At 32.6% G+C, this 12,800-nt stretch overlaps 1 protein-coding gene across 6 annotated transcripts in view; it reads left to right on the top strand.

The window, feature by feature from the left end:
- LOC148180249 (sodium/potassium/calcium exchanger Nckx30C-like) overlaps positions 1-12,800 on the top strand; it is a 104,087-nt gene that overhangs the window by 42,165 nt on the left and 49,122 nt on the right. For 4 of the 6 annotated variants that reach the window (XM_088032877.1, XM_088032849.1, XM_088032840.1 and 1 more), the window contains one exon: positions 9,223-9,418. In XM_088032877.1, coding sequence (XP_087889003.1) covers positions 9,223-9,418 — 196 coding nt within the window. The remainder of the gene's footprint in view (positions 1-9,222; positions 9,419-12,800) is intronic. The other 2 variants (XM_088032857.1, XM_088032872.1) reach the window with 1 other exon arrangement.

Below are 12,800 nucleotides of genomic sequence, written 5' to 3' on the forward strand. Positions count from 1 at the left end.
CTGTGCGAACGTCTTGTATGGTTTTTCATAATAATTATCCAGAATTTTATTACTAAAACAGAGAACAACGACTTTTCCCATACTTGAAAAGCATTCAGCATACTTAATGTAGACAAAGGGACATATTGAATACAGATAATCAATTTTTTTCAGCAGGAGGCAAAATGCATTTGCATTGAAAAAAACACTGCGAACAGCCTGTCGCACTAAATGGCAGGTTTTAATCCATGTATTTCTCACAAATTTTAGGGAAACACTTAAACATGCTATTATACATGAAGAAAAAGTGGCCATGAGTGGAAGTACTATGTTCCTTTCTATTAATCCATATCAGAAATTAAAGCAAAACTAATGTAAATCTATTCTTTTTTACAATACGAATTATTTCTAAAGGAATAAATTGGCAAAGCTGCTCAACAACTAATACTAAGAGCTTTACAATGTTTGCAACAGTAAAAAATCTTTAACCAAATAAGAGTTTGATCGTTTAAAAAGAAGCTTCTATCTTAGTTAAAAAAACAATATTTTGTTTTTGTTTTCAATTTTGGGCTCAACAAAGAATTAGCTGCAATATGGTATGTAGCATGGGCGCCTTTTTTCATCACCCTGTATATTACAATTACAACGCCCAAAAGAAAAGCAATTCCGGTGGTGGAATGATTCAATGATTAAATCACAATTTTGTCTCTTGATAAAAATAGAAATATTCATGCAATTTACGTATTTTGTACATTCCTCCTTGTTACTTCCGTTCTCACGCCACTTCTGGTTTTGGGATATTACATCACTAAGCGTTCTTAACATCCCAAGCAGGCCTATGTAAAGAATCCTTGTGCACACTGCACCAGGTACATGGAAAATTGTAAGTTTTACATGATCGACAAGCCTGTTTCCCGCTTTGTTTTCGGTTTCATAAAATAAAACGAAAACCAACCGACAAACTAATTTAAAATTTTATATTTTCTGATTCAGAAAGTTAAAACGAATCGATATAAATCAAAATTAAGTCTGGACAATTTTTTCAAGCTAAAAGATGCTTCCGACGAACCGTGTAAAGATATCAGAGCGGATAACTACAATGACCGCTTAGGGGCAAAGTATTATTTACACAAGTTGATTCGTTATTTAAGATGATTTTTCCACCTTAAAAATCAAAATAAATAGATATTTACATAACAAGTACGGAAAGTGACCAATTTCGCACGAGTGTGAAAGTAGATGCACGAGGCGCCAGCCGAGTGCAGATATTACACGAGTGCAAGAAAGACACTTTCCGACGAGTTATGTACACTATTTTTCCTACGACCTTTCATCATCAGGAAGAAACCATAAGTTTCGACAATAGTTCACTTCTTATCTATTCTAAATGCCATTTTTCTACAACCTCATAAAAAAGTGACGTATTCCACATATTTAGATGGTTCATGTTTTTGTACATCCATTTCCGAAAGTAAAAGTCACTAGTGTGATATGAATATATCCGCACAGACCTGTCAAAACTAATTTGTCAAAAACGACCTAACCAACTCATTTTTACCATTATGCATGTTGTTTTACAGTGAATCGTCTAGATATTTGAGACAAAAATTCAGGAGTTACATTTGTATTTGAAAATAACTGTCAATTTTAACAGGTCTGTGCGGATATATTCATATCACACTAGTGACTTTTACTTTCGGAAATGGATGTAGGAAAACATCAACTTTCGGAGTCATTTAATCGTGTGGAAAATGTCACTTTCATATGGGGTCGTAGGAAAATTAATATTGTAGGTGGCGCCATCTATTAGAAGATTCGAAAATTGCGAGATACGTTGTCAAAATTGTCAGATCAACAATTTTAATTCAATTTTAGATGGTTTTCTCGACTAAAGAGCTTTTTATAAATTTTGTTCTGTAAAGATTGTACGTCTCTCTAGCAAATGCCGCCTTTATCTGAGGTTGTCGTACTGTAAAATTCTACTTACAGCCGCTAGCATGTAAATAACTGTTGGTTTTAGTTGAAAATCAAATTTTTGTAAACATTCCGCTTTAATAAAATATTTGAGATGGGCTATGTTACCAATTGAACTGCAACCCCCGTCGTAAAAAACCGGTAAATTCAAATTACAGGGTTCGACGTGGTGACCCGGCTTATCTCACCCAAACGGAATAAATTATTTGCGGGGCCGATCCTGGAAATTTCACGTAATATCGGGAAATGCCAAGACATATATCACTCGAAATGCGCGAAACTAGATATCCTCGAATAGGAAATGTGCTAACAAACCGTTTCAGTTTCCCCAAACAACTGAAAAAACTAATTAAAATTTTCGGACCATAAAGCAAAGTTATTATAACAAACAGACGCACTTTCATGAGTCGTTAAATGCATTAAGTTGCCCATGTTGTCCCCTCGTCTTTTTCTATGTTCCCGGATATGAAATGTTTTGTTGTATGTATTGTATGGATATTTATGGCAAGGATTTCCTTTGAATGAAAGCTTGATGGATGAAAATCTGGGCGGAATTAAGCGGCGGCGCTTTTAATTCACATCGGAGAAACCGGGGATTTCTTCCAAGTCCCAGAATCCGATCGGTTTATTATTTATGTATTCATTGTGTTCTTGTCGGGGATCATTCGGCCTTTCATCGACGACGTAAAATAGCTGAGTAAACGGCACATGTGCCTAAAGTACGTACTTCACGTGGATAATCGAAAGAACCGCCGTTATTTTTTCCATTTCGTCGTTATCACCGCACAATGCGCGTTTTGATTGGAGAAAGGCTCTCATAGCAACGGCTTTATAGCGACATTTAATGTACACCATTATAAATGCGGAAAATGGACGTGTCAAAGAAATTTACACCGCTTTTATATTTTTGTTGATGGGAGAAGAGTGCAGAACCAACGATCATTTAACTGATATTGACTATAACTGTGTTACGACATTTAATATTATTGCGAAAACACTGCATTTCGTGTGAAGGGAAATTTGATACACGAGACCAGAAACGGAATGCAGAAATTCCACAAGTGCTGGAAATAGAGTTTCCGGGGAATTCTGTTGGCTGCTTTTTCGATGACTCCTAAAGCTCGCCTCTCCCTCAATAAATCATTGTATGTAATATAAATGTAAAACTTTGGACAAGCCAAAACTGTACGGCTTCTGAACACTGCACTATTTTCTGTCAGACAGACGATCTTATAGAGTGTCGTTTCTATAATAAGGTTATTATAATAGAAATATTTTGTATTTATAGAGAATAAAATGCGTAATTTATTCTTCATATTTATTTGATAGAACATCATGTACTTCATAATGATCAAAAATGCACTGGACATGTTGTGTCATGTAGAAAAAGACTTGTGCCGCATTCGTTATCTTTCGAGCGGCACACAGAAAATGCAGTATTTTCGTCGACTTTTCCGGTTCGGACTATGTAAGCTCCGCTTTCCAATCAACCAGTACAAGTTTGCACAGAAAGACGCGACGTCAAATGCAAGGTTCAGTATAACTCAGTATGTATACCCTTCTTTACGCTAGGATTTTTGCAGTGGCGCACTAAAAATGCAACTTTGCGTGGAGTTTAATTCTAGCGGACAAGAGTGATTTTTACATACTCATTTGAAGCAAAGTATCTTATTTCTCCCTAGAGAGCATAAAATAAAGTCAATTATTAGCTTTGTAAATACTAATAACTTGTCACTGGTTTCACTTCTGTCAAAATCATTGGATTAAATCCTAACAGAAGTAATAAGTATCTACATATTACCCTCGATACATAATATTCTATATTGTTATTATGTAAAGAAGCACATACCCACATCTGCTTTTTTTCAAAAAATTAAGATCTTTGGCAAACTGGATAATAAGTTGCAAATTGGCGGCTTCCTATGTGTGGGAACGTACAAATTTATGTTCAAATGCTGTAACGCTAGTGAATCCTTATCCACACGTTTCATATGTAAAAAATGTAAATTCTAATCCTGGACGTCCTAACCCTCTTTGTAGGAACGAGACGGTGGGCTTTACTATCATTGTAAGGGATGAAGTTAAAAATAACATCTTTGATAAAATGAAACAAAACTCTAACATAAAAATGTACAATAATTAATTTAATTCATTCAAAAAATTAGAAATTGTAGTCTGCATTGAATGAAACAAGTAACGAGTTTTTTTGATTTTACAAATAGTCATTAAACCCAAATTCAACACTATGCTTTATCTACAATGGTTTGGCAACCCATATTATGCACGATTTTAAAGAAACTTATTAATGACTAATGTGAAATGGCGATTTTTTCACATATCGTAACCATGATAACCACATCATGGATATAACCACGGCCGTGTAATATAGATCATATTTCCACTTGCTGAAATAAGAATGTCATTATATTTGACTATAAAACTGACATAATGCATTATGGTCTCCGACAAAATTGTTTTTTATTTTAAAGATACAAATTTGCAAATTTAAATACGCTTGTGAGTCTTATGACATACCTAACATGACATGTTTTTGCTAAATTGATATGAACGGATATTGACATAAATATAATTGACAAGCTATCCTAACAATGTATTCTATTAAAATCATTATTTAAAAAATAATAAATAGAAACAGAAATAAATGATTAAAAAATGAACGTACCTGGAATCCTCGAAAATTTCTAGAATTTTTGCATAAAAACTTGGGAGCACCGAAAAGCTTGTTTTTGTGACTGTATGAAGCTATAGCAGACATACTTTCAGATGACACGGTTTACAGCGAGCTAATTTATTTTTCATCAAACTGTAAATACAATGCTTTAGAATTTGTCGTACAAGTATATTTTTTTAGCACCGATTAACTCCTAAAGAAAAACTTCATTGAGATTTTCAAATTTTTGAGAAAAAAATTGTTAATTAAATCATTTAAATAGTCAAACAGATGATGTTATCAAACTATGTTAACTCCAAATCACGCGATAAGAACGTATGTTATCAATCAAAATGGTCTGGCTCATGGTTTAGGCTTATTTAAAGATTCTGTTCTGGTTTATCACGTCGAGGTAATGGCGTATGTCTTTTCTTAATTCTTACTACTATTTAGAGATCAAATAAAAACTCATCCTCAATTACCTTTGGAATTCCACAACGGGTCTTAAATTGCCTCTTTGACAACGACCAATTGAATTGTGTTACGCAACAAAAATCTAGCCACTGTCGTCGAAAAACGAAGATTATGGCTATTCAACCCTTAATTTTACCGATTCTGTAGTGCAAAATTGCAAGAACACTGATATAGTACCTTAGTTGGACTATTTGCTTAAAGAATTTTAGAATTTTTTGTGGGTTGGATCTTTGTTGCATAACACCATTTTGGTATTATTAAATGTTGAGACTAATTTTTTATAAGAAAACTTTTTGCACTATAATTCAAATATGACAGCCTTGTAAAAGACTTTGATTACAATTTTTACAAAATTCCCAGTTTGAAAACATCAAATTACTTGACAGAAACAAAAGACTGTTTCTTTAATCAAAGCCGTGATTTGAATTTTCAAAGCAACTGAAGATCGTTCTTATTTGGTCGTGCGATATACAGCGTGAACCTGAATTAAGTGCAAAGATTTTAACTTTAATATCAGACAACGCAGTTTGACATAATGACCAAATTTCGCGTTCCGAAACGTCACCGTTTCCGAGAAAAAAAGAATTAAAGTTTTCTACAGAAATTGGAGTGCGCCACTGAAGATTCTATTTCAAGTTCACCGCCTGTCCAGGCCATCGAAAAATTAGAAATAAAAACGCTAATAAACAAGTGACAAAAAATATCTTTACTGAAGTTAAAATTGTTTAAATTAATTATTTTAAGTTAGATTTTTTTAATCTCTCTTCTTGGTTTTTTCAAGAGTCTTGTAATCAACCTAATGTTTTGTTTACGGGTGAAACTGGATCGGAAAAAGTCACCTTACGATAAAGGTTTTAAGAGTTTTACTTTTAAGAGAGCTATTTATTTCAAACAAATTAAATTTTTGCCATACTTAATTTTTTAAATCTGTCCTGCCTTTAAAATCTATAATTAAGTGAAAGTTAAACACGATAATTTTTGCAGTCTTTAGAAAACAGCGTTTAAATTCAGTTCCATAAGCGGCGAATAACGGGTAATCCAGAGGGGTTTTGCCCCATTCGAATTTCGATTATTTTTGCAGAATCATTATCTACAGCGATGTCTGACATCGTGGTTAAAATATTCACGCTGTATGTATAGTTCCCAAACACTTGTTTGGTAAAAAAGGTCCAAATTTCACAAATGATCTTATGAATATACTATCGCGGAATCAAAATTTCGAACATCACTTTTTGACATGGCAATGTAAAGCAACCTTTATTGTCATTGTGACTGACATACAAAGTCAATTTCTGACACTTGCTGTACCGTTTATAAATTTTAAGGTTATAAAGACAAAGGACAGTTTACAATTTTTAAACATCAATCAGTTTGATGTTCGAAATTTTGATTCCGCGATAGTATGTATAAAATGAAAATAACTTAAATTAAATTTATTGCGCAAAAAAGTTTACGTTTTGTGATTTTTTAGTAATATTGGTTCCTTCTTACATTAAAAAAAAACGAGACTATAATAAAATCCTAACGACTGAGCTAATAAATAAATATAGAAAACGATATGCTAGAGGCTCTTTTCAACATAGAATCTTTAACCAAAATGCCATTGAACGTGACTTATGTGATTTTTGATGACGGATCAAGATGAGGGTCCAGAAATTTCATTAATTTAACTGTAGTAAACCTCTTCATGATGTCCAACACCAGAGATAAACACTTTATGATGAGTTTTATTCGTTCTATGTTTGGTGTTAAATTAGAAGTTTCGTTTAATTGTTTTCCTAATTTGCTGTCGTAACAGAGCATTCGTTTTGGATGTGTAAACATTAAACAATTTTCACACCGGATACGTTATTATTAGCTTTGTAGGAATATTTACAAAAAAAGTGTATTTAATATGCAAATTAGACTACATAGACTCGAAGTTTCAAATAAAGATCAAAATTTTTAAAATTCAATTTTTATTAATTATACTTTTTTTCTGATTCGGTACTTTCAGAGTTACATTATAGCTTTGTTTTTCTATTGTTACTGATGCTTTAAGAAACTTCTTGAGTGAGTTGGTGAAATATCAAATAAATATAAGGTTAATCCAATAATAGACATAATCATCTAGAACAATGTTCAAAGAAGTAAAAATAACGCCTAAACTGAAAAAAATACAAACTCGCACATGTCCCTTATGAAACTTGTATTTTAATGTACAAGGTGTTTACAAATGTTTGTAGTATCAAGGGTGGCTCTAGAATTCCTGTAATGCACTATTTTGTTTTCATAGTGAATATAACTACATATATTTGACTACATTTAAAATGTCATTCAAGTCAACAAAGTTTCAGTTAAAAAGTCTTTGATTTTCAGATTTTTAACCCTAACTAGAACAGTTTTTGTTTTAAAATTAACTTTGCTCTATGATTGAGGTCGACTGCAAATGTCAGTTGAAAAATATAAACCTACATTTGTAATGAGCGGCAAATTTCTTTGACATTTCGTAGCCACCCTTAATGCTAAAAACATTTATCCAACACCTTGTACTATTATGTAGCTGCGTTAAAGTAATATATTTCTTAATTTCTTGATTTAAAAAAAAAGAAGAAAATACATATGTATAAAAAAAACAACCGTTTAACTATTATTGATAATTTAGCATTTATGACTATAAACAATTTTTGAAATAATTTGGTATGCGTTCAGCCTACAAAAATTTAAAAAGATATAAATATTTCTTTTGCTACTAAAATGGTGGATGCGCCGGGTCAAAATAAATAAAAATTGTACTTCACGTGAATTTTGCAAATAATTTGGTAACAATTTCACACACAATTAAAACTCATATTTTGAATTGAACCTATCATGGATGTATTGTTCCAAGTTTTTTAACACAATTTTCAAAACTTTAGCCATTTTTACATCAACTCGCCGTGGGAATTTTGAGGGAAACTTCACACATGTTACCTTTTCAAGTAAATTTAGTTTCCAATGACAACTTAGACTAAAAATGTGTAAATGCAGATGTTTGTTCAAATTGCATCTGCTGTTCAAGCAAGCGGAAATTTACATACCACTAGACCTCGATGAACCATTTAAAACCTGAAAATCCTATTGAAATGATAGGTGAAAGGTGAATTCAAACGTTTGCTACTATTAATTTTATTTAATTTCCATGTTTATTGTTGTAGTGTACAAGGTGGCCGACCTAAAATTTTATACTCCAACATGTTTGTTATTAATAAACGGATTTTAATGAAATTTATAACCAAGATAACTGAAGAGACAAAGATTGATTTGGCAATGTAAACAGTTAATTTTGTTTGTCTTAATTTAAATCTTATCATTATAAATTGCCAATAATAACAAACGTTCGTTAAAAATTAACCTTCTTGCAGATATAATTTTCAAGAAAAAACTAAGCTTTTCCAAAAGCTACAAAATCATCTCCGGCTATGAAATCAAAAACAATTTTGAACTTCCATGAAATTGTTTAAAGCTGCTGTTTTTTACTGTTACGACGGTGCTTAAATAGTTTAAATAATAATTAATAAATAGTTTAAATAATGTAAAATTAATCCTCAATTGAATGGTGTTCAAATTCAATGCATCAAAAATTCAAGCCACAAAATTTTTTTAACGGACTTCATCGCGTTATTAAATCGATAAAAATTGTCAATATCTGTTAAGCCTCATATGGATCTAAAATTCTTAAAGCTAATAATCCAACTGAGGTGCTACATCAGTTTTACTGCACTACAAAATCGGTAATAGCTGTCATCTCCGTTTTTAGACGACATTGGCTAGATTTTTGTTGGGTAGCACTATTTAATTATTGTTCAATAATCATGGTTTTAAATTTCATAAAAATTCGTTCACAAATAATAAAAATTTTGAGCTCGAAAATCTAAATCAAAAACAAGTGGTTAAATCTTGGTCAATCTTTTTTTGTTTTAGAACTTCTATGAAATACATTTTCCCATTCTAAACTGAACTCATTTTTTTCCGACCTCCTGTAGGTGCATTTTTGAAAATAATTTCGAAACTACTAGCGCAAAAACTCGAGTTATGATAGTAATATAATTCATGAAATGAGTTGTGAATTATTTAAGTTTTTTAAATTTTCCGTTTCTTTTCAGCACGGCACTGTGGCGACGTCGAGCGAAACGAGCGTCGGGACGCAGCCTGGAGGCAGTGTAACATCACGCACAGCGTCCGAGACCCCACAGGTGCCGTCCTCGACAAGCCACCACCACACGGGGGCCAAGTTCCGCCACGGCCTCCTCCAACTTATGATTCACACCATTGATCCCCTACACGATGGTCAGTATGCAGGTAGACTTAAGATTTTTTATTTATCGATGGTCGTGGACGTGGTAGGTTAGCCGTTTTCTGGTCTATGGGTGTTGTTCTGATATTCGTAGTGCGATGCTCGATTTCATTGCAGATTACCGTCATAACTCTCGAAATTCGCTCATTGATCACCTCGACGAACCTTTCACATTTTTTTTTCATTTTTATGTGGTACAACTCATATATGCACATTTTGCCACAATGAGATAACGAGGTCTGGCCGTGACAATCGCTTCAAACTGAAACAACTGTGATGAACAGGTAGTTGCATAAACTAGGACGGCTTTTTGTGCTGACAGTCGCTACCGTTGTAATTTCAAAGATTCATTTTGTGTTGTTTTTGAGCGGCGATGCGGAAGAACGTCACAAACGATGCTTGCAGTCGGCTTAGAAAATTGGATCGATTGACATTTGTCACTCAAGTGGCCTGCTACGATTCCATTCATCAACCGCGAAGCGATCAAGTCGTCTTGTAAATATTTGACAATCGTGATTGCAATCGAAAAAAAAATGTTTGCGGTTGTTACAGACCATACGTGACTATTGCCGATTTCGGGAAAGTTTACCGACGCTCACTTGCATTAAAGCCACCTCACAGAAAAATGATGAAATGTAAATTCAGGTTTTGAATTAGGCTTTTTCTAGGTTGTGTAACAAAAATACGGGCCTGTAGACTATTTTTTATGCGACAAACATAATATTGCTTGGACGTAACCGGCAAGACTACCAACACATTTCAAATTCTCGAGCCTCGCTAAATAAAAATTATTACTGTAGGCCAAATTAATTGTAGAAACATTTGTATTTATTAAAACAATTTGAAAAATATACAGGGTGTAACAGAAATGTGTACATTAAATTAAACTGGTGGTAGATCTTGTTAAAACAACCCTGCATAAAAACTAAAACATTTCTAAAAAACGATACAAAATTATTGATCAAAAAGTAGTTTGATATGCTAGTGTATACAGGTCCGGCAACACTTGTGTCCACCCCCAAAATCGTCTTTAATTTTAAAGTTAAAATTTTGAAAATTTGCATACGCTCACAGTTGACAAAGCTCTAGAAGCAAAAATTTGTTTTTTTATCACTGATAGTTTTGGCTAATTTAATTATGAGGGTTTGTGATATCAATCCCTGATTTATTTATTTTTTTCAATATAAATGTGTTAAAAATATGTCAGTTGTTATTTTAGATTCAATGCAAATTGTCTTCAAAATTTGAGAAAAAAATGCTGTTTTATCAAGTTAGTTTTCAATTTCATTACGTCAAAATTGGGAACTACGTTTACACCCAACTGTCAGCATCTTGTGTCACAAATGACATCTATCCTTTGGCTTTATTTAGATTGTAACAAAAGTCTTACTTGGTGAAATTGTCGCTTTGTCCATGATTTTTGGTGTCCATAAAGTGCAACATGCCCGTGTTAATCAAAATTAACCTTTATAAGAGTGAATGAAGTGACTTGTGAAATTTTGGTGTAAACGTAGTTTGCCGCTGCGCTGTCATAATTTTGAAAACTAACGCGATAAAACAACGATTACTTCCCAAATTTTAAACACAATTTGCATTAGATTTAAGATAAAAACTCAGACATTTGTATCATAGGTATGTAAAAAAAATTAAATTCGCGAATATTTCCGCAAAAACTCAAAAATCGCTAAAAATTATACTTCTTAGGCGTCGCGACGCCAACTAAATCGTGATAAAAAACAAATTTTTGCGTCAGCTTCTAGAGCTTTGTCAACTATGAGCGTAAGCAAATTTTCAAAATTGCGACTTTAAAATTAAAGACGATTTTGGGGCTGGACACAAGTGTTGCCGGACCCTGTATATGTATTATGAAGTATGTAATCATTCATTCTCAACTTTCCTCCAAAATGTTAATCGCATAAATTTGTCACTTTAATTTATGCCTGTCAAATTGCTATTGTAACAATTATGAACAAACATGACATCACCATTAATTTGGTATTTAAATAGTGCAATTATAACATGGCATCCTGTACCTACAAAATTACAGTGCCATGGGAAAAATACCCCTTCATTTTACTATACATGGTGAAATAAATTCTAAAATTTAAACTAAATTAATACAAATATAGTGTAGAAACCAATGACCAAAATAATCGTTTAGCTGATTTCACGACTTCAAAATTACTTACGTTTTTAAGAGTGGTTTAAATGTTAAAAATTTGACATATTTGTATCTTTTAACCGATTTTGTTCATTTTGAAGGCGTTTGATTGAGAAAATACATTGAAGAAAAAACATAAAATCAATGTAACGATATCAAATTTGGCTCAAAAATTCCCTAAATTAGTCTGAATAATATTTTGAATCGACGATAATAATTTGACAACAATTTGCAATCAAAAAGCGCTGCTCCCAATCTTAAGTTTGTTATTTTTTAACCGATTTAATAAATTTTTATGACGTTTGATAAAGAATAAAATTTTCAAGACAGTAAAAAATTTATACATGATGAAAAATCGATAAAGTGCCAAATTTGGTGCATAAATTTTCTTTCTTACCCTCAATTATATTTTGATATGAAATATTATTAAATATTAACTCTTTCCCCCGCCTTCCCCCGCTCGTAACACTATGATTTTTTACCGATTTTATTTGATTTAATGGTGTTTGATAGAAAAAATAAAAAAACATTTCCACTTTTTGACCAAATTTAGGTTGTTATACAGAGCGTAACAGTCAAAAACCTGTACATGGTGCAAACTAAATAAAATCTACAAGGTGTTTAGTAAGTAAAGCACCAAACTGTAACAGCAATATTATGAAGGTGGTAGTAATTGAAATCTCAAAGAATTTTTTTTCTGTAACAATTCTTGTAAGCAGTGGAAGAACGTGAAAGTAACCAAACACGTCACAGTTTGAATATTTGGAAAATTAAAAAAATCGAGGCATTTCATGGAACAAAATCATGTCTCATGTCACACCCGACATTTTGTGACATAGGCGTACGCTGTCAGGTATCTATCAACGTGTGCTGAACAATTTCGCAATTGTCCTGAGATTAGAATAAATTATTTCTTGTTGCGGCGTTTACATCTTGGTTTAGATCGGAACAAAAGACAATTTGATTGGTTTTATAATTTCGTATACGATTTAATTTTCGAATTAAATATTTAGTTTGAAGTACATTTGTGTCGCCACTGACTAATCATGTCAGATGTCACAGTTGTTTGGCACTCTCGTTTTTGTCAAAACCAAACCACTATGTTTTCAGTCAGATTTTTAATTATTTTCCGAGTTCTGATTGGTCAACTTTACAACCTTATAACTTTTACAAGAAAAGGAAAAGAAAGAAAAATTTCACTCAGACCTGTTTCTGTAAGCTCTCTG

The sequence above is a fragment of the Gnatocerus cornutus genome, chromosome 1 (assembly GCF_029298725.1).
Source record: "Gnatocerus cornutus isolate USDA-ARS CGAHR chromosome 1, icGnaCorn1.1, whole genome shotgun sequence".
Lineage (NCBI taxonomy): Eukaryota > Metazoa > Arthropoda > Insecta > Coleoptera > Tenebrionidae > Gnatocerus > Gnatocerus cornutus.